At 41.2% G+C, this 26,737-nt stretch overlaps 1 protein-coding gene across 1 annotated transcript in view; it reads left to right on the top strand.

The window, feature by feature from the left end:
* ITPKB (inositol-trisphosphate 3-kinase B) overlaps positions 1 to 26,737 on the top strand; it is a 61,673-nt gene that overhangs the window by 3,844 nt on the left and 31,092 nt on the right. Inside the window, exon 2 of the mRNA XM_075204351.1 lies at positions 5,552 to 6,770. Within this exon, the coding sequence (XP_075060452.1) occupies positions 5,703 to 6,770 (1,068 nt within the window). The 5' untranslated portion in view covers positions 5,552 to 5,702. The remainder of the gene's footprint in view (positions 1 to 5,551; positions 6,771 to 26,737) is intronic.

Below are 26,737 nucleotides of genomic sequence, written 5' to 3'. Positions count from 1 at the left end.
ACACCACAGTGTGTTACTGTACTGAGATTATATTTATTTAGCCCTCAGAATATTTTTTGCGGCTATTTTCAGTTGATGCTATTTAATGAGTCCCTTATCCAAAAATCATATTCGCTCCTACAATTATTGAGTTTTTGTATTGCGTTTAATCATGTCAGCCAAATGCTTTGAATACTTGAGAATTTCAAAGAGCAGACACGCACCTCAGGAGACTCTCCTACCAGTTTCATAATGATATGAACCTTTATCTACTAATAGTTGCATTATGGGTTAAATAAAGTAATTGATTAATCCGTGTTAAATGTGTTCTTAACATCAATTTTAGCATTGATTAATCACTGTGAGCCCTGGCTATAGAACAGCAGGAAAAGTAAGATTAATAGGAGCAAAGTACTAGAATTGCTTGTGTAGCACAGCCCATTGGGAACAATTAGTTACAAAAGCAAATTGCTTTTATGTATGGAACTAAAGATTGCCCATGTAGCCTGGATCTCATTAGTCAGCAGTATCTTCCTATTCATCAAAGCATGTGAACTCCTAGAGAGATGAATACCGCCCGACTGTCCAAATTTTAGCAGGACAGTCCCTAATTCGGGGGGTCTTTCCCACTGTCCCGCCCTGGGACATGTTTGTACCATGGCTGTGAATTTTAGGGGAAGGGAGATAGCCTGCGGAAATAAGGAGTGGAGCATTTAGGCCGGATTTGGGCAACCTGTGGCGCCTTAGCTGTTGTAGAACTACAAGTCTCAGCAGTAGATCCGCAGGTTACCTGTGTGCATTCTCTACATTTAAAGCAACCTCAATCTTGCAAATATGACTGGTAGACTGACAAGTTTACACATTTACATACTAGTTGTAAATGTATTTTAAATATTTAAATGTATATCTTTCAGTAAATAATAATAATAAACTATTACGTTATAGGAGGAAATACCGTAGTTGTTCAGTCTTTAACTAAAGCAATGCTTGGTCTGGGATGAAAAATGTCAAGGACAAATCTTCATAACCGGGGAGTGTCTCTGGGAATTTAGGGAAATTTGCCAACTATGTTAAGAGTTAACTGAATCTGCAAACATTTTTACTGAAACATGATTGAAGGTGTAAAGGTCACAGTGCCATCGTCAGCAGCTAGCTACCACCTGAACACCCCATAAAAATAGCTTGAATGGTTTCTCCTGGTTTCGTACCCACCATTGCATTCTAAAGCGTTAAAGCGGCATTTAAATATTTCAAACAGGCAATAACTATAAATATAATATAGCTCATTGGTAAATAACCAATGCATGAAGAATGCATGAAAAATATGTTAAAATGCGTCACAGAAATTGTGTAAAATGCACTTTTTAATCCATAATCCCCTAATGATGCGCTTCAGTGGACACATGAAAAATAATCTCCTTTATTATCAGTAGCAACATTCCTGCTAGAGAGATTGTTTTGTACATGTTTCGATAGCTGTCTTTACGACTGAAATATTATATTTCGTGGGGCCTTATTCATCTCCGGACTTAAGTCCCGTTGCGTGACGAATCTTGCGTGTAATTGCTCTGCGCATGCTTAGAAATGGATCTGTCGCCAATAAACACAATTGCATCCAATTTATGTCCTGACACAAATGACACCTCTGACTGCCTAAGTCTTGAAGGGCAAAACGGGGGTGAGAAGGGGGCGTATGCTCGTAGGCAATGTACAGTAATGGGGTGCTGAGGTCGAACGTATGGACGTACGTTCAAATCTTACTCTGGGCGTCTCATAGGTGCTTGTGCTTTTAGACGTATCATTTGCATCATCTACAGGACAGGTGTCAGTGTTAAGTGATGACGGACACGTATGCGCGCTAGAACTAGAGATGCTCGCTGACCCCAGTGAACTGGTTTTGGTTTTGGATCTGGATTAGCTTCGTGTTTTGGTTTTGGCAAAACCACCCTCCTGTGTTTTGATTTTGGATTTTTTAGGAAAAATTCTAAAATATGCTAAAATCACATAATTATGCTCTTTTTTTTGTTCCTACATTATTATTAACCTCAATAACACTAATTTCAAGTCATTTGCAGTCAATTTTGACCACCTCACAGATCACAATATTATTTTCATACACTTTCAAACAAAGACTGCAGTGACCTGGCTGGATGGTAAGCGACAGAGCAATGACACAAACACACGGCAGTTCCTAGCACATCTAGGACACATTGGCACACAGCAGTGGCAGAAAAGAAAAGTGGGGGTCCGACCTCCCTCCCACCCTCCGTGATGTTGGATCTTTAAAAGGAATTCAAAACTCACGAGATTCGACGATGTCACGATGACGTTTTGCCTCGTTTTCAATTCCGAGGGCGCGTGAGAGTACCGAGCCAACTCGACTCGGTACTCGGATCCACTAAGTTCGGGTGTGTTTGGTACTCGGGGAACCGAGCCTGAGCATCTCTAGCTAGAACATGTGTTTGCAAGTAAAAGAAACTATAAAAATGAGTTGTATGTACAGTACACATGAAGAAGATCCTGATTTATGTATTTCATGTAAAAAAAGCTTTCTAAAATATTTTTTTTATATATGCGTTCTGATGGGACCTTATATTACACATATACATAACGTATAGCCAGCGTACTTATACCCAGATTCAAAAGGAAAAGCTTCTTGAGCTTGGCTTGTCCTTGAATACATGCGCGCGTGCAAGTTACGGACGATTTTTTTAAACACAAGTTGCGTTCACATTGCGTTCAAAGGTGAATCAGCTCCTGTATGCGTATTGATGAAACATATTTGATATGTATATTTGGCTTGTTGTCTCCCCAAAAAGGATTTGTTCATAATGTCCAAAACAGCAATATGTCCGCTAAGTTCTCAGCAAACGTAAGGTGCCCAGGAAACCAGTCTTGTGTATAAACCTTGGCCTAACACAGTGATGCCTAACCTGTGACATGCCAGGTGTTGTGGAACTACAAGTCCCAACATACTCTGCCAGCTATCAGCTAGTTATCTACTGGCAGAGCATGCTGGGGCTTGTAGTTTCACAACACCTGGAGTGTCACAGGTTAGCCATCACTTGCCTAACATGTGTCCTTATGAATATCGGACAGTTTAAACAATCCCGTCTTTTACATGGGGATAAGCGTGTAGCCAATGTAAACGCAGTGTTAAATATGTCAAGTTCGTTGGTATGAGAAGTTTTGCATATATATTTGTTACTGTTCATTGGAGTTTTTTTTATTACAGAAGGCAAATCGTATTTAGTTTTAGTGATGTTTTACATACAAAGCGTGCAAGGGACTATTTAATAAAGCAGTAAAAGTCCTATGTTGACCTGTTGAAAGGTTTTATAGCTTGTTTCCTGTATTATCCCGTCCATTACTTTACACAAGGGGTAAAACTGGGTACACAGGTGCGACTTCTGTGACGATTTCACCAACGACTGAAAGCCCCCATGAGCAGCCGATTCCTGTGTACACACCTACACGATTCACCGTCAGATCTGTGATCTTCATCTGTCATAACCATCTGCTGAAGAGATTGTGGCTCTGTACACACTACAGATATCTGCCTTCACTGCTGGTGGTGAGTGTGTACACACTGCCACATTTACCCGACATCGTTCCCTCCATCGTTGATCGTGATTTTTAGGAAGTTTATAAAACCAAATCAACAGATGCGATGAGCTTTGGTACGATAAAACATGATCGTGGGAGTGCACACACTCTTGCAGTATCTGACCAAAACAGTCATTTATCGTCTGATCTGCACGAAAATTGCCTAAGTGTGTACCCGGCTTTATACAGTATAATCAGGATTCTTTCTGATATAAATGTTGCTCTCTTTGCTGACATGGTTCTATAAGTCTGTGTCCCTTCAATATCATACACTGTCTACAATACAGATAATTAAGTGCTGGTCAGGTACACGCAAACCAAGGACTAGATTTACTAAACTGCAGGTTTAAAAAAGAGGAGATGTTGTCTACAGCAACCAATCAGATTCTAGCTGTCATTTATTTAGTACATTCTGCTAAATGACAGCTAGAATCTGATTGGTTGCTATAGGCAACATCTCCACTTTTTCAAACCCGCCGTTTAGTAAATATACCCCCAAGTCTCTCCCACCAGCGTGAGTTACACAGTGCCGAGACAACTTCCCCACCTAGAGACAAACTCTTTCACCCCTGTTAGAGCTGGTGAGTGCAGAATAGGGATTTCAGCTCCGTCTCTTATAGAAACAACTTAACTGAAACAATGAGGAGAGTTCAGGAGAGTATCAAGCGACTCCAATTCAGAAGGACAAATGTCTAAGAAGAATTGCAGTAACTCGATATTCTCATTAACGACCCTTATTGTTGTAGGACTATTCATTATGAGTATAAGAAAGAAATTCCAGATACTGGGAGATACATTATTAATTCATGTATATAAAAAGCAAAAAAAGGATGACATGTCTATTAGCTTAATTAGAACAAATAAGAGAGGGGACAGGGGTCTACACTGTAATCTAACACTGCAATAGGCTGCAAAATGGGGAATAGGATAAAGCTAATTTTCAAAGTATGGAAAAGTAAAAGTGAAATTAATATTTCAGTTTTATTTAAATGCCTTTCTTGATATGTGTTCCTTTAAAAACAAGTGATCCTTTTTTTTTACTTACAATAGCTCATATATAGCTCCTTGCAAAAAAAAAAGCACATATGAAAATGACATTTAAGAAAACTTTTCACCAGGATCTACATTGACATTTACTCCTTTATAATAGAGTGCAGGCCTGGCCAGGAGCTGTGAAACTACAAACCCCAGCATGCTCTGCCAATAGATAGCCTGCCGATACTGGCCAAGGCATGCTGAGACTTGTAGTTTCACAATACCTGGAGAGCCACAGGATGGCCAAACCTGATATAATGCCTTGTGCACTAAGTATGTAATAAAAAAATGCATGGTCCTCCCCGTACTTGAATTTGCTTGGGAGATAACGTAAGAGACAACGCTATATTAAATGTTCACACCCAGGCAGACAGGGGCTTCGTAAATACAATGTTAAACATTTTTTGTCATGTCATGAGAACTTTTGCATATATTTATATATATATATATATATATATATATATATATATATATATATATATATTTGTGAATGCTAACTGGAGTTTCTCTTTATTGCAGAAAGGCAAATAGTATTTTATTTTAGTGATGATTTACATACATAGCGTAAAGCAATAAAAAGCCAATGTAGACCCGTTGAAGGGTTTTCTAGCTTGTATGGCCCCGTCCTTTGCTTTACATAAGAGGTTATATGGTACAATCAGCGTTCTTTGTGATACAAATGCTGCTCACATTGCTGACATGGTTCTACAAGTCTGTTCCTGTGCCCCTGACGTCACATGTTGTCTACAGTACAGATAGCAAGTGCTGGGCAGGTACATGCAAAGGAGATGTCTTCCATCAGCGTGCGACGTGTGTCCTCGTCTACTGCTCTAAGCGTCAGACTTTTTATGACCTCTTGCTTATTCAAATCAGATAGAGCCCAGTGCCAGAGCTTAGTCATTTACATTTGTCTCTCTTCTCTCATTTACAGCTGATTTGTTTATGGAGGTTTGGGCTGGGACCCAGCTCAGTCCGTCACCGCACAGCTTTCCGAGCAATGCCGTCAAGCCATCGGGATACCTTCATGTGAGCCCCCGGTGCACAGCGCCCGCTGTGACTGTAGCTCTTTTCCTCAGAGTACTATGGCCGTGTATTGCTATGCCTTGAATAGCTTGGTTATGATGAATAACAGTGTGACTAAGACGAGCCAGAGACCAGTGCTTCCTGTGCCGGAGAGACGGAGTACATATTGTCCACTGTTGGTCCGGCAACCACTGCCTCTCCACAGCCCCGGACCATCCAGTCCTGGGAGCGCTTCTAGGAGCAACAACTTAAACACTTTTGTTTTTCCCGAGTCAGGAGAACGACCCACGTCCAGAAGTCGTAGTCCCAGTTGGAATGGCAGAGATGGACATTCACAGAGAATGCCAAGGGCCGGAAGGTGTCCCTCACCTCTACGACTTTATGGTGGCAATGTGGGAGAAGCCGTTTCCGTGATAGATTCACGTTCGGGGAACTATCTGGGGTTTGGGCAGGGCAATGGAACGGGACTTGTTGAGTCGGAGAAGAGGCGTCTAGCTCAGATACAGCGGGAGCTTCAGAATGTTCAGGTTAATCAAGTTGTGGGACTTTTTGAAGCTCATATTCAAGCACAAAACAGTCCAGTGTCCCCGGGGCTTAGAAGTCCACGACCTGGTAGCAGGTGCTCATCACCTCTACCACGTAACAGGCGGGAGGACAATGTCTTTTGCTTTAGTCATGATACAGGGCTCAAACCATCTTTGTCCAACCAAGGAGGAACATCAGTACCTTCAAGTCCATCAGTGGTTGCTTCCGTTCCATCAGTGGCCTCTACTAGTGAAAGGGGCATTTGTAGAACTAACAATGCAGCAAATACAGAACAAACGTTCAACACTTCTCCAAAGCTGGAAGCCCCCTGCAAACCTAACTCACCTGGGATTGTTTCTCCAGGACCTATCCCTGCCGTTATAGTGACTGACCACGGGGAGGAAGGTGAAGATCAAGTAGACAGTAACAGCCCCAGCAACTGCCCCTCTACCTTCCCTAGGAAACTATCATCATCTTCAGCTTCTTCTACCGGCTTCTCTTCCTCTTGGGACGAATCGGAAGACGACGTTTCCAGTGACCCCGAACGATCCCCAGAGAACAGTACTCCGTTTCTTCAAACTATAGAGCAAAAGCCGAGGGTGGTAAGTGTGCACTAAGATTAACTATGCTCCTATATTACTCACCTGTTTTATATTTCACACCTTGGTGCTGTATAGTTTATATGTTCAAACCAATCTGCTTCCCAACTAAATACATTTTAGATTTTATTATTTTTTATTTACACTGTTAATTATTTCATTGAGCTTCTGGAATTTCCAAAGTTCTTCCCTAGTGAATGTAGATGCAACTCAGCATTATACATAGATCTTAAATACTTCTTTACTCACCATTCACCAGATGACCGGTGATAAATATACATTGCTTTGAATTTGTTCTGCTAATCGGCAGTTTCACGTCACCCGGTGGCCAATTAGCCGATGAGTCATTTTCTAATGGATTGTTGGAATAAGCGTGTACATTATTTATCATAGCAGACAGCGGAGTGGTAGACTAATTTCAATCTTTTGTGAAGCCATCAAATGTTTATTGTCGACTTGTTTTGGTATTTGGAGATGATATAGATGTGCGCTTTTAAATGGCAGGTGCATATCACATGCAAATTGTCCAACATGATCAAGTGTTTTGTAGCTATCAAATTTATTTTGTGAAAGTTGTCGTATTACTCTACAACTTAAACATAGAATCATCGCCATAATTTCTCTATATAGCGCCACTAATTCCGCAGCGCTGTACAGAATCATGGGGACATAGAATTTGACGGCAGATAAGAGCCGCTTGGTCCATCTAGTCTGCCCATTTTTAACCTGTGGTGAACTCAAACCCTATTTGATCCTTAGATCTTTGTAAGGATATCCTTATGTCTATCACAAGTATGTTTAAATCACTCTACTGTATTACCCTCTACCACCTCTGATGGGAGGCTATTCCACTTATGGACTACCCTTTGTGTGAAGTTATTTTTCCTCAAATTTCCTGTGAACCTACATCCCTCCATTTTCAGTTCCCGATAAGGAGAGTTCTTTTGCACAGTATTGCAGACAATGTTATAACGCGCTGTGCTATTACAGTCACTTGGACCCTGGGTCCTGATATCACTGGTGATTTTGGGGCATGTCTACGACCTCTATAATAGCACAGTGTGTACAGAGTATTAAGTATATAAGTATTTATGTCATTTTGCGGGCTAAAATTATGTAATTCTGTGTTTGTATTTGTACTGGTATAATGTGTAACATGTTATAAAACAAAATAATAGCTGGCTTTTAGTTTTCAGATTCCTTTGTCCAGGTCTGAGGTACTGTTAGATACACTCTGCTATCGTGTATCTAACCCAAGTTTGCACATTAGGCAGGGAATTGTACAGCCAAAATAATCCCCAAAGGGTCTATTACATCAATTCAGAGGAATTTTATATTTACAAAGGGTGGGGTTTGTGCCAAGACAAATACCTCCGATAAGTACATGGGTGTGTTAGCAATGGTTGTATTATGTATAGCCTACAATGGATGTATATGAAGTTTGTTTCAGAAGGAAAGTGCAAAGGAAACTTAAAGGACATTAAGGGCTAGATTTACTAAACCGCGGGTTTGGAAAAGTGAAGATGTTGCCTATAGCAACCAATCAGATTCTAGCTGTCATTTATTTAGTACATTCTACAAAATGACAACTAGAATCTGATTGGTTGCTATAGGCAACATCTCCACTTTTCCAAACCCGCAGTTTAGTAAATATACCCCTAAGGGTCTGATTAATTAAGGCACGCAATACAAGCGTAAATAACTTTTTTTTTTTTTTTTAAATGCACGTAAACCAGGCATCTGCACGTCTCTATTCAACTAGGATGTAAAGATACATCTGTTGTTTAATACGGGTCTAGATCCGCTCAGCTCTAACATACAATACACTGCACAATACATATGTGGAATATCAAGTCACAAAAGAACGCACAGAAAATTCAATTAAAGTCACCTGTTAATAATAAAATCATAATGACAAAACATGTTAAAAAAAATAAAATACATTTATTAGGATGTTATTACTGTCTACTGTACATAAAATGCTTTTTTTACAGTTGCTCCTGATTACAAACACATGTTCTAGCTGTAGCCGTCATCACTAGTAATCAGCACTTACACCTGACCTGTAGCTGGTGCAAGAGATAGGACAGAAAAACTCAAACCTTTGAGATGCCCAAAGCTTGAATTGGATTCTGCTGCCTGTGCTCGAGCTTGGCTCGCCCTTACTGTACATTAGAGAAGCTCACTGACCCCCGTGAAGTGGTTTTGGTTTTGGATCTGGATTAGCTTTGTTTTGGTTTTGGCAAAACCACCCTAGTGTGTTTTGGGTTTGGTTTTGGATTTTTTAGAAAAAAATCTAAAATATGCTAAAATCACATAATTTTGCTCTTTTTTTTTGTTCCTACATACTTATTAACCTCAATAACACTAATTGCAAGTCATTTGCAGTCAATTTTGACCACCTCACAGGTCACAATATTATTTTCATACACTTTGGGACAAATACTGCAGCGACCTGGCTGGATGGTAAGCGACAGAGCAATGACACAAACGCACGGCAGTTCCTAGCACATCTAGGACACATTGGCACACAGCAGTGGCAGAAAAAAAAAATGGGGGTCCGTCCTCCCTCCCACCCTCCGTGATGTTGGAGTTTAAAAAGGAATCCAAAACTCCCGAGATTCGACTACGTCACAATGACGTTTTGCCTCATTTTCGATTCCGAGGGCACGCAACAGTACCAATCCCTAAGTTCGGGTGTGTTTGCCTGAGCATTTCTACTGTACATTCGCCCAGTCCTCTCCCCGTTCCTCCCATGCAGTCATAGGCTGTAGTACGTGTCCTTTGCGCTGGATGTTTCTGCCGTCACTGGTGTATCGTCCGGTTGTGGGTGTGCGCAGTGCGATGTTACTCAACATACGACACGTAACGGCATTTGCGTTCCTTTATGAAACAGACCCTGTGTGTGAGCAGTCAGGTGATGTAATAGAAAGTGCTCAGGGAATTCACTACCTAATAAAATAAAGTTTTCAGGCATCTACTGTATATTTACATGACACTTTGAGGGTTGAAGGATTGTCCATATAAAATCCTGCTGTGCAGGCTAGTCCTGGTCTGCATCATTGAGACAATGTCTAATAAACTGTCTAGTTCCTTTCCTTTGTATTATTAGCTTTGTAGATAACCGAACAAGTGGGAACCGTAGTGACGGCTTTTAGTAAGCTTGTAGTCTGCAAATATTATAAGCTTAAAATAGATCACACATAGAGGATTAAATTGGTTCTGTGGGTACCCTGGTTTATATCTCATAGCCTAACATGTGTCGTTAGATACTCTACAGTATGGACCAGAATCTGCATATGACATCTCTTTAGATGGTGACTGTCCTAAGCGAAACAGTCACCCAAATTCGGGACTGTGCCACCAGACTCAGGACAGGTGGCAGACTGTCCTGCTCTCTCCTACCTGTTCTTGTCACTGTCACCACTTGTGGCTGCTGGTTACTTTATCTGATTTTCTGGTTGTCTGGATCCTGGAATATTGGAGGCCCTATTTGGAAAAATTCCAAACAATCCCGGTGTTAAATTAATAGCACCCATGTTTTATAATAGATCTATTTCCCTCCAACCAACCCTAAAATTAAATAGCAAACACATTTAATATATAAACCTGTATATTGGCAGCACACACACCACTTACCTTGTTCCGTCGGCGCGCTGAACTTCACACATGGGACGGCACCTGTCACGAGGTGCACGTCCCATGTGACACCTGGTTATATGATTGGCCACACAAGGGGACAGAGGGAGGGGACTGGGATCCGCAGCCAATGATCATCATCATCATCATTTATTTATATATGGAAAATGATGGAAAATGGCTGGTCCCAGAGGAGGGACCAGCCCCTGATTGTGAGCTTTGTGGCTCAAACAGGAAGCTCAAAACGAGGCCAAATTCTTGAAAATGGCCTCAATTTGTTTTATTATTTCATGTAGTATTCACAAATGTTTTAATTATATTTGGCAGCATTCATCGTTAATTGTCTTAAAACTTGGGTGTGGCTTTAAATTTACTAAAATAATCATGTTTTCTTCTTTTATTGTGAAACATTGTTGAAATCTTTTTTTTAAAAATTAAGGAGAAAATAGTCATCATTTTTAAGTTGTTTATTGGTTCATTCAGATAAATGTCATTTTCTAATTACTTTTTTTTTTTTTACAGAATTCACAAAACTATTTTATTATTTCTGAATTCACAAAAGTAGCAGCGTGTAAAAACCATTGGGGGAACAAATATATTTTTGTGGAACTAACAAATATTTTGTCAGGATTTTACCATTTGGTCACCTTAAAAATATGTCTTAATATTCACCAGAATGTTTTGTGTGATTCTAGCGTTAAAAAGTGTTTTGGTTTTATTTTGGGTTATTCATAGAATCCCGTTTAACGAACAACCTCACAAAGAAACTTCATTTAGTTCTGAATCAGTTAAGTAGCCTAATAGATCACTGTAATCGTCACAGCAGCACAGATTATTTTAGGAGATAAGCATACTGGTCTTGTGGGGGGCAGTGATCTGCCACTTGTGTCATTATATTAGTGAGGACAGGGCTGCATGTGACAGGGGCAGTGACATGATGTGAGGAGGGGAATGGAGGCAGCAGGAAGCCACAGACTGAGAGTTATATAGTGGAAGGAGCAGGGTCCTCCAGCAGCACATCGATGTCAGTGGAGGCACGCACATCACCTCTCTACCCTTTTCTCCTTAATACTAATTAGAAGCTATGGGGTTCCCCATTTTGTGGTGCATTTTCAAATAAAAGAGTTACAGGATTATTTAATATGTTCCGTCAATAACCTGGATTTTCTATCGCAAAATCTTGTTTCACCCCAATGTAACAAAGTTGGCCAGGAATTCTGAGCGGTTTAATATCATCAAAAAAAGGAAAAAAAAAATGCTTTAAAAGTTAAAATAAAAAGCCAGGGCTATTTCTGCTCATAATTGTATACATCTCTCTATATGAAATACATGCTGTAGGTTTTAAAGGCTTTGCCAAACTAAACATACTTCAGTACAGTTTGGATCCTGGCCTAGAAATAGCACGGCAATCCGGCGTGCCCCGTCTGTCACAGGAAGTGTAGCCATCGGTCTAGTAAAGGGGAACTATATCTTTCTTATGATACTTCAGTCATAGTGCATATTGTAGGATGAGATCCCCCCCACACTCTGTACAGCTAAGATGTGCATCGTTCTAAAGTTATTTCAGGATTAATAAGCATATGCCTTTTATCTTTTTCCATCTGGGTGTATTTACTAAGATCGCTCGTTGCTTTCATTGTCTAACCTGCACTAGACGGATAACCTGAAAGTCCGAGGGGTGCGTTCGAATCTCGCCAAGTGCTCACTACGAAAACAAATGCAATGGTCACTGTTGGATTCAATCTTCTGGGTGTCCTCAAAAGAGAAAGGGCTCTTTTATCTTCGACCTCCCCAGGGCAATAAGGATTCAAAAGAACAAGAACCCACCCTTTACCACAAGACTGGGGTGGCTCCCTTTACTCTGCGATCCTCCAGGGCCTAGATCCTCCAACCATTTTTGATTGAAAAAAAATGACTTCATTTATAAAATATATAAAAACAGACATATGACATGAGACAGTCAAGTATTGTGTCCTGCGTCAGAGCACAGCTGAAAATTCAGCGCACCCAAATACATGAATCATAAATACATTATAGCACTATACATGATATATACTATATGCTCTAACACCTTACTCTATACACAGCTCTATTATTAAATAAGGCCCATTGAGCTATACAGGAGCTGTGATGATTACTGACCAGCCTCGCTAGAACAATGAGTAGCCACAGGGGGATTTTCAGGTAATGGTCGTAGGAAAAAAATATTAAAATAATCCTCTTCAAAAGGAACGTCTCCTTATTTTGGAATATTTTTTCGAGGGAGCAATGCCTGACAGTGTCCCAACAGTAGTCCTGGTTCTAGTGAGGCTGCTTTTACAACTGTTTTCATTGCTGACTGGAACAACCTGCCCTGCACTGATGAGATCATAGCAGGATGAAACAGAGCTGTCTGCAGATGTTCTTAAAGCTGCATTGCCACCTAATCTTATACATACGTGCCAACTCTCCCTGAATGTCAGGGAGACTCCCTGAAATAGGGGTGATCTCCCTCCCTGAAGAGTCTGGCATTCTCCCTGATGCTGATCCAGTACAAGACGTGGTTGGCTTCGCCATCTGTGGCATGATGACACAGTTCAGAAATTGTCTCCTATGTCCATATATTGATGCCTATGAAGGTGGCCATTTTCATGGAGACCAAGATTTAATCAAAGACTGACAGGTAAGACAACGTGACTTCAGTAATGGAGACAGAAATGTAAAAGACACTTCAGTCTCTGGATATTCATTAGCTGCTTTTCTTTAACTCATAGTTGCCTACTCTCCCGGAATGTCCGGGAGACTCCCGCATTTCTGGGAGACCTCCCGGGAGAGCAGGGCAACCTCCCGATTCTCGCCCCCTGTTGTAATTGACCAAAATTGTGACAATCATTTAGGGGCAGGCCAAAATGATCCGATTCGTCAAGCCCCGCCCCCGCTCTTCCCCAGGGATTTCCCTGAAGCCAATGAGGGAAAGTATGACTAAACTGCTCCTTCCCTTCTCCAGAGCTCCAGGGCTGCTTCATGGAGCCTTTTTTTTCCAGGGCTGAGAACTGGGGCTGTGTAACTCCTGCACAGGCGGGGTGTGAGCTGTGTGACCAATCAGAAGATGACTTCCTCCAAAAAGACAAATATAATATGGAGAAACATTAATTGCACTTTGTTACAATGTTCCCTATTGGAAACATTTGCAATATGTGATATTTGCCTAGTAAAGAGATGGTGCCAGATTTATGTCATTTAAGTCAAGTCTCCCACACGTGGCGGTAGCCATTTTGTTGGCTAAAGCAATCTTTTGTCAGAATACAGCCTATGAGCTCTCTGGGAACCAGTGACACTACCGAGACACGAGACACACTTTGATGTCTCGGACACTTAGTGAATTGAGAGGCAGCATTCTCATCAATAGGGCATCTGCTCACAAAATGGCTTCCTCCACTGCGTGCGACCGAAGTGTATGCTTTAAATTGTTTTTTTTATTTTTTTATTTGCCAGACTGTGCTGCAGGTTACAGTTTAAGTTCCAAAGTAAATTTACACAGCAGCGTGCTGCATCCTCACTTCTCCTGTAAGCCGGTTTGATATCTCTCAGACAGAAAAGGCATCTTACATAACTTAGATTGTGCTTAAAATTGGTATTTCCTTTCAAGGAGATATTTGTTGAGGTGCTTGGCGTTCTTGTACGCTCCTGTGTTCATACTCTTTCCCCCAGGGCTGTGTGTGGTACAATCTTTACACAATCAGGCTAGTACGTTCCTCCTAATGGTCACAGTAATGGAAAAAATGAGAGATGGTCATCAAATTAACAGTGTACCAGATACAACATGTGTGCTTTTTTTTTTTGCAGTGTTTTTCTATTGAAAGTACAAGATATACCTTTAGTATCTCTTCCCTGCTCTGCAGATCTTGTCCTAGCATATTTATTTATCGCAGTGTTTTTCTTCAGAAATTGTGAGGTATTTCCCAGCAGATTGTTGATTTAGGAACTTGCTCTAACAAAAAAAAGAAAAACCCCACACTCGTTGGTTAAGGAGAACAAAGGCCAAAAAATAAATCAGGTAGTTGTGGCTGAATCCGTTCTTTTTTCCCTTTTTTACCCACTGCAGTTAATATGCATCTTCACGGAGCGGCCATTTTGTTTGATGACTGACCTCATGTGAGGACCTCACACTAACGGATAAATGGTTTTATGCAGTTGTTGATTTGGTTTAGAAAACACTTCTTGGGATAAACCTGAGCAAAGGGATGTCTTAGTTTGGTCTGTAAATTTATATCAAGAAACTGGATTGCCAGTGTGTAAAATGGGTTACTCCGTCCGTTAAAGTTATTGCCAACTTTGTGACACGCACCTCTTTAAGTTAGTTCTTTTTTGCCCTCCCCACGCTCTACCTAGTCCTGTAATGGGCAACAGACGGCCCTCCGAGCCTTCACCTCTGGCCTCCAGCATATTCCTAAGATGAGGGGTAATGTGCGGCCATTTTGACGGTTAGAGGGCAGCCGATGAACTATATCAGGTTGCCTATCAACGGTCTAGACCAGTGTTGGCTAACCTGTGACACTCCAGGTGTTGTAAAACTACAAGCCCCAGCATGCTTTGCCAGTAGATAACTAGCTGATAGCTGGCAGAGCATGCTGGGACTTGTAGTTTCACAACACCTGGAGTACCACAGGTCAGTCATCACTGGCCTAGACACTCCTGGAACCCACCGCTATCTGGCCTCCAGACAGTGGTGTTTGGCAGCAGTGAGAGAAGAGAGCTGGAGGACCGGAGCCAGGGGTGTAACTAGTAAAACACAGGGCCACATAGCAAGATTTTGAAGGGGCCCCCACACTCAGTATCTGCCCCCCCCCAAGAATTACTCATCATCCTGAGAACCTCGCCGTTCTTTTCAGTTCCACGGTGATTAGTGGAACAGAATTCCCTAATGAGGCACCACTGTCCCTACGTCAGCACCCGTGCATGCTCAAAAGTAAGCAATTCTTACTACACTGGAGACCCCCCCTTACTGCAGGGCCCTATAGGAGCTCCATGGGGCCCCAGCAGTAATGCCCCTGACCTGAGCTGTGTTAGAGATCCAGTCTGTTGGACAGGTGGAGTGAAGTAAAGGCTACACCTGATTGGCTGAAAAAAGTGACCAATAAGGTGCCACATTCACCTCATTCCAGTCTAATCTAAACAGAGTAGGATCTCCCACCCAGTCCTCTGTGCTATTGGATAACAGTTTGGGTTTGGGGGACTGAAGGGCGCACCAAATTGCTACACGACGGGTATGCTGCCTAAAGTGTGGGCGAGCACTGACCCCTCTTGAGGAGAAGCCGTATGCTAAATATATAATCTGTTAACACTGACGTTGGAGGAAGTAGACTATTTACATTATAAGCACTGTGTTTGCTCTATGTCCAGACGATATCTCTCTGCAATGGCTGCTGTCTCAAGATGGCGGCACTGCTTCTGTCTCCGCAGATACTTAGATACAGTCTGGCTCCAGCAGTAAGGAAAAAGACAGGCCAGTGTCCAGGGGTGAAACTTGCAACAAATCTATTATTTTAAGTCTGAAAAAACAGCTTTTAAGAAAAATTAAGGGGTAGATTTATTAAAAAAAAAAGGTGTTGCCCATAGCAACCAATCAGATTCCAGCTATCATTCATCTTGTATGTTGTAGAAAATGAGAGCTAGGCTCTGATTGGTTGCTATGGGCAACACCCCCACATTTCCTTTTCAGAAGCCCTGAAGCTGTAAGGTGCATGATATTATAACTAAGGTACAAGTGTGCTATTTATATAGCGGGCTCCCTTTACATTGAAATGAAGTTTTCGTATTTTTAATCAAGGAAACTCTTAGGTTGTAAGCTCAGTCGGACAAGACAGGGCTCCTGTTTCATGTTTGTAATTTCTTTGTGTCATGATCCTTTCAATGTACAGTACTGCGTATTATGTCAGTGTGTTGTGAATAGAGGATAATTATAATATAGAAATTACCAGCTGCAGAATTGCAGGGCGGCAGACTGCTCTTAAGTCACTGACGATATTCTAATGTTTCTTATTTTGTATATATCTGTACTTGTGCTGGGTGGATGCGTGGAAACAGCCACAGTCATACTTTCATATTGGTAGTATACATTTATTCTGTATATGTTTCTGTGCAATGTCTAACAAGAAGGAGAAAGGTTAATTGTATTGCAGAGCTGAATATCACAACTCTCTGCTTAACCAGTTTCCCAGAACAGCACTGGGAGAGTTTTCAGACTTCTATAAAGTCTTTTCTAGATGTTATTTTACTTGCTGTAACATTAAGCTCCCCTTTCCATAGAAGGGTTAATGTGTCTACAATGGTGTATAGGTTGTCTTTATATCACATTATGTCATAGTATAGTACAGCCGTCTGTGCTCGGTGGGCAGAGCGTGGGTGAGGTGCGCTTACTATAGAGTGGAAACTTCACGTTGCAAGTGGTTTAGCAGCCTTGCAGAAGTTTTTTATGTGTTATTTGAGCACAGATGCAAAATACTCCTTGCAGGATGGGACGTCTTGTGCACCCCACAAAATGTGCCCCCGCTGATATTTAATCTGGCTCGTGTCAATGCCGGGTTGGATTAATATTCCTAAGAACGCAGCCTGTCAGTTCATTAGAAAATGTTGTGACATAACTGGGTGAATTCTCACATATTTTGTTCAGTCCACAAACATTATCGTGTCGACATTTATCTAGGAATGAATTGTTTCTAGATCAAACCATCATCATCATTTATTTATGTAACGCCACTAATTCCGCAGCGCTGTACATAGAACTCACTCACATCAGTCGCTGCCCCATTGGAGCTTACAGTCTAAATTCCCTAACACACAGACAGAGAGACAGACTAGGGTCAATTTGTTAGCAGCCAATTAACCTACCAGTATATTTTTGGAGTGTGGGAGGAAACCGGAGCACCCGGAGGAAACCCACGCAAACACGGGGAGAACATACAAGGTCGGGAATTGAACTCATGACCCCAGTGCTGTGAGGCAGAAGTGCTAACCACTGAGCCACCGTGCTGCCCCCATAGTCCATCCCACAAAATGGCTGCCTCCTGAGTAGGGGACAGCTCCACCTTAAGACAAACGTGAGAGTGAATGATGCTATTTACGGAAACTGCTGGTGAATTTCGATGCTGTTGTATTTTCTGCAGAGTGTGATTGAAATGGAAACTTTCTTTTTTACACAAAACACAATAAAAATTACCTCACAGAATTTCCCGCCTCAGTCACAATATAATGGAAAGCAAATCTTAGCTAAAACTCTCTCTCTCTCAAACCCTTATAGGCGCCAGGAGAGAATAATCTAAGGGACAATTTGACTCATTACAATAAAGTAACTAATTCCCCCTCTTAAGTCTTAGTTATTGGAACAGATTTAAAGAGTCAGCAAACCTAACATACAAGTTGTTTCTGTGGGAAAAGGCATCTTGTAACATTTTCAAATATGTATTCAATTGTTGTCATATTTTTACAGGATACAATATAATTAACATTGCAACCTCCCTTATTATGAAGCTGATTGCAAGCTACAGTCCTGTGTTGTCAGCCATTGTGGCTCTATGTAGTGCCCCTCTCTGGGCTTAATGATAGGAGGTTCATCATAGATGGAAGAGCCATCACCTCTGATTGCCAAAAATCAGCATTTTCCATCAAAAAGGGGACTATTAGGGGTGTGCATTATCTCCAATATCGTTTGTGATAAATTCTTTAAACTTTTTCATTTGTTTGTGAATAGTTTATATGCTCTCTTTTATGTAGGGCAACATATGTTAGGTTAGGGGGTCCCTAAAAGTTGTGATTTAGGTATATATCCAGGTTGCCAACATCCAAGATGGCTCCCGCTTCTTTTACCTTCTCTTGAACTTTCCCAAAAACTGGACGATTTAACCCGTCTGTGGTGCGTACTCATCATGACGTAAACACACAGTAATCCGTATTGTTTTATGAACAACCGACCACATTGGGGGGGGGGGGGGGGGTATTTAGGGACCTGCGGTATTCCCCATAGTAATCAATCAGACATTTGCTTTTATTTTCTAAACTGTGTTGAAAAATGACATCTAAAATCGTATTGGTCGCTTTGGACGACAACACCTTGTCTAAACATACCTGTAGAAGGGTTTTAAGAAATGTCCTCCGCTATGTTTGGCAGGATGTTCTCCTGACACATACAAATGTATTACTGTGATGTATATAAAACATATTAATACTTGAACCTGTTTTATTCATAGCACTTTGCTGTAGTGTGATTGTTTGGTATCTGTTGTCCGGAACGCTTGTGAGTCAAAGTTTTTTTGTTCCCCATAAATTGAATCATCGTGCCTAAAATATATTAAATTACGGTACACTTTAAAAAGGGATTTCTGTCCATCTTGAGCATGAGTGTCAAGTTGCCTGCTCAGTCAATCTAAATGGAATATCAACCATAGACAACAATGGTACAGTGCTCACATTAACAGACCACACAGAAATAAGCTAATATTGTAAAATAATGTATTGTTTGAAATAAAATTGGATCTGGGGGTTTATGTATCAAGCTGAGAGTTTCCGGCCGGTTTGAAAAGTGGAGATGTTGCCTATAGCAACCAATCAGATTCCAGCTGTCATGTTGTAGGATCTACTAAATAAATGATGACTAGAATCTGATTGGTTGCTATGAGCAACATCTCTACTTTTCAAACCCACCAGAAACTCTCATTTACCCCCTGGTGTTTTTGATCAATGGCTGATTAAAAATGAATATAGCGCAATGCTGATTTTTTTTTAATGCCGCCAATGGCTCTGAGAATCGAATGCTGGAGGCCTGGAGCAGAAAGGATTAATCATTCCGTAATGACAGCGGCGGCAGTGGGTCCTGTCCAATCAGCCGCAGATTTCACCCAATCAGGTGCCGCCTTTGGTACACCTCAGCTGTTAAAATTTTCAAGCTGCTACAGTCCGCCAGCTCTCAGGTCTACAACATACCTGCCTATTTTTTGGATCTCCCCTCCAGGGAAAAACGGACAAGTTGGGGAGCGTGGCAACCTGAATTACGTAATCACAGCCCCAGCCCCGCACTCACAGTGGTGATCGCTTCATTGCGCACTAGGGGGCTCAGACATGATGATGCCAATTGCCTCATTGGGACCCGCGTGGCGAGGCCTGGTGACATGAATCGCGTCAACAATACTCACGTCGCGCCCTCTTTACAAGAAGGAGAGGAGGTATACCTACTCTCCAGTGAGTCTAGGAGAACTCCCCTAAATTAGGAAGTCCCCTGGGCAGCGCGGTGGCTCAGTGGTTAGCACTTCTGCCTCACAGCACTGTGGTCATGAGTTCAATTCCCAGCCATGGCCTTATCTGTGTGGAGTTTGTATGTTCCCCCCTGTGTTTGCGTGGATTTCCTCCGGGTGCTCCGGTTTCCTCCCACACTCCAGAAAACATACTACTAGGTTAATTGGCTGCTATCAAAATTGACTGTAGTCTCTGTGTGTGTGAGTGTGTGTCTATGTTAGGGAATTTAGACTGTAAGCTCCAATGGGGCAGGGACTGATGTGAATGAGTTCTTTGTACAGCGCTGCAGAATCAGTGGCGCTATATAAATAAATGATGATGATGATGATGTTCTGGGAGATTAGGCTATCATAGTCTAACACAGCCAACACTACACATAGGGGGGTATTCAATTGACGGCGTGATCGCCGAAAATCGAGCGCTTGAGAAATATTACCATTAATACGGTAATCTGCGCGTAAAAACCGTTAATACAGTAATTTACTCGATGAAATTCAGTGAGTAATTACCGTATTAACGGTAATATTTTTCAAGCGCTCGATTTTCGGCGATCACGCCGTCAATTGAATACCCCCCATAGAGTGTAGTGGATGGGCCAGCGTTGCTTCGGAAATTCTAATTCTTTTAGCCTCCATCTAAAATGAAGACTAATTATTTAAATGCGCACTCGGAAGAATCTGTTTGGTTGTGCGACAGAGAGAAAATGAGTGGGCGAGGAACTGTAATTTTATCTTTTCTGTGATCAGAATTTAGCTGACAAATAATCAGACTCCTGATTGCTGCCTTCACTATAAACATGATTTGTACAATGTGTTGTTATGTTTTTTGAGAATAGTGTTTTCTCTCCAAAGCCTGTGTACTATTTGTATACGAAGCAGAGCGATCCTATCAGAGAAACTCCTAAACCGTCGTATATTCACTCATTCATGCCAGGATTTATTCTTGTATATTTTAAATGATTATTCATTTGACTTTTATGGGAAGAAGTTGGCTGAGGTGCGTAATAACAGATGTTATAATGGGTATTAGTAGGGTTATGCTTTTTTCATAACCAGTTCAGTCTTTAATGCCTCAAAGTCTATCTCTGCCAGTTAGAGTTTAGCAAAACACTTTTGTTTGACAAGTTAGTAGCAATAATGTGGCAATAATTTTATTTCTGAGAAAAACAGCTATAAAACAGTGCCCCCCCATCTATTTTGTACTCCCTATTATAATGCATAATTTAAATTAGCTGTTGGTGCGGGCTGTCTTGTGGGCTGAAACCGCTGTGACATTAATGTCACGTGATCAGTCAGAGCCAAAGTGATTACGTTCTAATGGCAATAAGCTGGGCAGAATTCATTCATTCCTATTAGAGGCATTTTTTTTAACATGATTTGCTTAATTCGTTTTCGATTTCAGAAACTTCTATAATAAACTAGACCCGTATATCTCTATGATCTCCCATTCTGTTCTGATTATACCCTTTTTAAATTTGAGGGTAAAAAGTTGGCACTGATTGGCTCTCGTTGGAGCCTAGAATGTAGCCATCCAATCACTTCAATCAACAAGAAATGTTCTTGTCAAAATATGCATCATATTCAGTGATTCATATTCAAAAGTGTTAATAACAAAAACCGTGGATGTTTTGAATTATTTAAAAGGGGGATATTAACAGTTAAAGTGTAGATGAAACCGCTAAGTATGGAAACTCCGCTCCAAGAATACAAAGAAGTGCATACTTATCCCCTACCTTGAGATACCACTTCAGCAACACATTACTATATGACATTACGATACTACTTGGTTAACGTCTTTGACATTTATTTTGACTCCATAATGAATCAGAGACAAGTGGATATTTTATAGAGCATTAATGATTTAAGCTGACGGGGGTTATTCAACGAAAGAGGAGTTCGAATGGAAGCCAAACTTGACACTGCCCCATCCCTGCACAGGGCATCCCTTGTAATGCGAGGTTGCCTGGTTTGTTTGTGTAGCGAAACGCGTCGTATGTGCTCAGTCACAGGGATCTCCACGGAAAGCTTTGACCTTTCCTCTGGAACTGCATGACTTGAGTACAACCTCTGTGAAAGTTGAAATTTACCTAAGAGTCACAACTTTTTTCCTTTAAATCGAGTATATTTAATTACAAACTTTGATGTCTGTCTACATTACAAAAACCATGCTTAAAATGCAATTACAACAAATGCTTGGGTATTGGGAAATGTTATGATTGAGAACCCCGTGAGAATCCCCCCCCCCCGTGATCTGAGCCACCCCTACCCCCCCGGTGATCCGAATCCGAGCCGCCCCCCTACCCCCCCCCCCCTTGCACTTACCTCTTTCTCCTCCTTCCCCAGCGCGCTGTACACTCTTTACTGAGGAGATCTCGTGAGAGTGAGACTCACGAGATCTCCTCAGTAAGGAGACTACAGCTCGCCGGGGAAGTACTGCAGGGAAAGTGCTCAGCAGCACTGATCGGGCTGGGGGCGCCCCCGCCCCCGACTGATCAATACTGCTGCTGAGCACTTTCAAGGGCCCCCTGGATGCCATAGGCCCCTGGGCTGTAGCCCAGTTAGCCCTATGGTTAATCCGGCCCTGGTCACATGCTCAGTCTTCACTTCTGCAGATATGCGACAATTGTCTTTTTTCTATAAACCTGTTTTTGCTTCCCACAATAACATATGTTGTATCATGTGAACTGATAGAGAGAATGCGGATTTGGGTGTAGAAAAATATTTGAAACTCAGAAAGGGGTTTAAAATGAAAGAAATGAGTAGTTTTCTGATCCTGGGAAGTCAAAACTTTTTGTGGGGTTGAAGGGAATTTAATTGGTCACTTTCTAGGATAGTGGTGTAAGCTAACGGGGGGACAGGAGGAAACTACCATCCTGTTAGTATAAGTAAGTGAGAGCCCCAAGATATCCATGATTTGGGGGGTATTTGTGATTTGTAAATATGAGATATTGATTACACTTTGTTCATTAAGGCAGCAAATAATAATTAGCTTAATTAGTACAAAAAATAAAGGCGTGCTTTTCAAAGATTACATTGTGCAAGTTTCCAAGCTGATACAAGCAGCAGTGTGTTTCTGCATGTTAAGCAGGTGCTCTCAGGCAGAAATAACATTTCAAGCCACTGGAGTTATTCCAGTAAGTTTTAGTAACCATTATAACGACTTTAATTATGCAAAATTATTTTGAATGGAGAGACCTTTTGAAACGCATGTGTACAGCCTTTAGGCAACAATGTTCCCATGAAACATTTCAGTATTCCTGAAATTATTGCTATGCACATTGCTAGAAGAAAAGAACGGATGTTATTAGTCTTTTAATAATATCTGTAATATGGAATATTTTCACAATGTATCATGGAGATGGATCACCTGGGCGGATTTGCGTAAAACCGTTGGAATTCCTTCGTTTCCTTCCCGTTGCGTTACTCTTGTTATAATCCTTAAGACTGATAGAAGTCTTCCTATACATCCCGTCTTTGGAAAATGTGTTTTGTCCCTCTCAAACAAAAGAGTGTTTGTCATGTTGAGCGAGCGGAGAATGAGTGAGACTTCTTTCCTGTTGAATGTTTCGCTGACAGCCGGACAATTAACAGCCCTGACAGATGCAGCCTATGGTAATTATTATTATTTCTGGGCAAGGACATTGCTGCATAAGGATAATGTCACAAGTCAGCTTTCATTATGCCGCGAGACGGTAACACACGGCTCTATAACCGTCTTAACCCAATTAAATGTAATAGCCAGGAATTGCATCCTACCACACTTCATTGAATTTACTGTAGCGGTAATATCCTACGTTAAGGTAAAAGATTTAATTGAAAAAAGTTAATGGCACTTGTTAATTATATGGGTGCCACTGTAAATTCCTTATTCCCTGACTCAAGTAAGGGAATAAAGAATCACAGCAGTCAGAGAGCAGGAGATTTGAAAACGACATGTCCCTGCACAGCTCATTCTTCTCTGCCATGTCAAGTGGAGCCCGTATAATTAACAAGTACCAAGTTAGTACTAAACACAAATATATATATATATATATATATCAGTATCAAGTGTTTCAACATCAGCAGAGTTATTTACAAGGTACAGTTAAGACCTGTGCACTGTATTGCAATGACTTTGCCTAATTGAACATTTGTGTTTCCATCTACATTGTGTAAACGCTGCAGGTGTGGGTGGTTATAAGTCCCTGTTTCATCTACATCTCCTGTGTGCACAGCTCCCGTGTGCCCCAAGACACTTCCCAAAAGTGGAAACTGGGCAAGTGCCTGTGCGTGTGCATTACGGTCAATTAAGCGCATCGGCGCAAAATTAAATGCACAGCGACAGAAAACTTTTTGACGTTCGTAAATGAGCCTTAGAGAAAATTGGAGCTGGCAGCTATAGAGACTAAAAATAGACGTGATATTACCATGATATTAAACAAAACACACGACATATTGCAAGGTTGAGATGTAATCACTGGGTTGTACTGTCCACTGGGAAAACGTGGCAAAAATACAAATTTGAAAGGTCACGTTGTCATTAAATCTCAAACGATTTGTATATGTGATTTGAGCTCCCAAATGCAAAATATATCATGTGGTATTGGCCACAAGACTAAGGTTGATAAAAAGTTATAATAAAATCATTTTACTATTGTTCAGTTAAAAGACAATTCAGTTTTAACACAGGTCTCTGAAGGCGAAATATTAAAATCAAGAAAGTGAGAAAGGTGGTAGGAAAATAGTGAAATAAAACGTTAAGAGCAAGAGACCTTTTAATGGAGTCGGTATGAGGTATGTGTAAGTATTGTCACTCAGGGAGATCTAAGGGAAACAAATCTTTATTATTATCATCATCATCATTTATTTATATGGCGCCAACATATTCTGTAGCGCTTTGCAATTGGGGACAAACATAGTAAACTAATAAACAAACTGGGTAAAACAGACAAAGAGGTGAGAAGGCCCTGCTCGCAAACTTACAGTCTATGGGACAATGGGAGTTTGACACATGAGGTTAAGTATACATATGCAGTCGGCCCAGCCAGACTGCAAAGGTAAAAGTGACTCATAAGCTAAATGATCCCGTCACACAACAATGTTGGTCAAGGGGTAGTTGTATAATGGGTAGTAATAGAGTAATATAGTGAGGTTAAGAGGGTGGTTGAGGAATATTATAAGCTTGTCTGAAGAGGTGGGTTTTCAGAGAACGCTTGAAAGTTTGTAGACCAGAGGAGAGTCTTATTGTGCTAGGGAGAGAATTCCATAGAGTGGGTGCAGCCCGAAAAAAGTCCTATAACTGGGAATGGGAGGATGTAATGAGGGTGGATGAGAGACACAGATCTTGTGCAGAACGGAGTTGGCGAGTTGGGAGATATTTTGAGACAAGACAGGAGATGTATGTTGGTGCAGCTTTGTTGATGGCCTTGTAGGTTAGTAAAAGTATTTTATATTGGATTCGGTAGAAAACAGGTAACCAGTGTAGAGACATACAGAGTGATTCAACAGAGGAATTAATTTATTAATTGGATCTTCACAATTTGTTATATCTCCTTCAACTCCAACATTACTCATCCATATGTTGTATATCTCAGTGAGTGTACGGAGCAATTAAATGTCCTATTGAGATTACCGACAGACATACTTCCAAGCATATATGTAGAGTTACTACACAGTAGTTGTAATGAAACCCTTGGGGGCAAGGCTTTAGTGTTCTCAACAATTACAATTAGGTAGCTAGCTAAAGTGAGTGTGTAGATGGATAAGTAAAGCCACTCACAATCCATAAAATCCATCTGAAATCCATCTGTGATCTGTTGAAAATCATAGTGGTTATATTAATAATAAATAGTAATATTTATTATAGGTCCTTAATAATACTCATGTTTATTTGTTTCTTGTTTTTGTATTTTTTTTGTATTTTTATTTCTTTATTCATATGTTTTTTGTTTTTTTTAATGTTTTTGTTTTTATTATTTTTTATGTTTATCATTGGGAATTCTTAATATTATTGCCAACAATTATCTATTTATTGTCAAAAGAACTCCAATGACTACTGATAGTGGTACAAAATTAGCATATTATCAATGTTCATTTCATGTTGGGTCCTTTGTTGAGTGGCCCTAATCAGGATATGGATTGTGTCGTTCTCCGAAGTCTGAGTGTTAAATGCCAATTGTATGCAGGGTGATATCTGGCAACTAGTTAGATTGCTACTTATTTCTAAGCTGGATCACTGTTAGATATCCAGTGGTAGCTACGGAGCACTAGGGTAGAGTGTGGCACTATTCATATAAAGATGTAAAAATGTAACATTAGTTTCCTAGCGCTTAAAACATCCATCTGCTATGATAGACCTTAGATTACTGATAGTAGTGTAGCGATCCCTTAGTTTTATGCCCCTATTGGCAAATCATCTTATAATGTTAGCTATTAGGCATTAAATATCCCTCCTGATCGCGACTTCCAATATCCTGGTCTGTGACGTCCCAAGGACGTACATCGACATACGTTTCACCGTACAGGCTTATTCAAGGTTCCCGGATGTGTCTATCAGACCAGAGCAGGAGATCATCTCTCACGCAGGTCATGTGTGAGATATCATCAAGGTTTCCTGTGAACTTCCTGCCACTCATGAGATGATAGGAGTTTGTGAAACTCAAGTAATGTCTGCTCAAAAAGTGGGAGAGGGTCTCCTGGTCAGGGCTGTTAGACATACTTGCGCATGTTCAGAAGAGGCCTCCGCTCTGCTCATGCTCAGAAGAGGCCTCCCCTCTGCTTATGCTCAGAAGAGGCCTCCGCTCTGCTCATGCTCAGAAGAGGCCTCCGCTCTGCTCATGCTCAGAAGAGGCCTCTGCTCTGCTCATGCTCAGAAGAGGCCTCCGCTCTGCTCATGCTCAGAAGAGGCCTCCGCTCTGCTCATGCTCAGAAGAGGCCTCCGCTCTGCTCATGTTTAGAAGAGGCCTCCGCTCTGCTCATGCTCAGAAAAGGCCCCCGCTCTGCTCATGCTCAGAAGAGGCCTCCGCTCTGCTCATGCTCAGAAGAGGCCTCCGCTCTGCTCATAAGAGGCCTCCGCTCTGCTCATGC

The sequence above is a fragment of the Mixophyes fleayi genome, chromosome 3 (genome assembly GCF_038048845.1).
Source record: "Mixophyes fleayi isolate aMixFle1 chromosome 3, aMixFle1.hap1, whole genome shotgun sequence".
Lineage (NCBI taxonomy): Eukaryota > Metazoa > Chordata > Amphibia > Anura > Limnodynastidae > Mixophyes > Mixophyes fleayi.
This window is presented reverse-complemented; position numbering and strand designations above follow the sequence as displayed.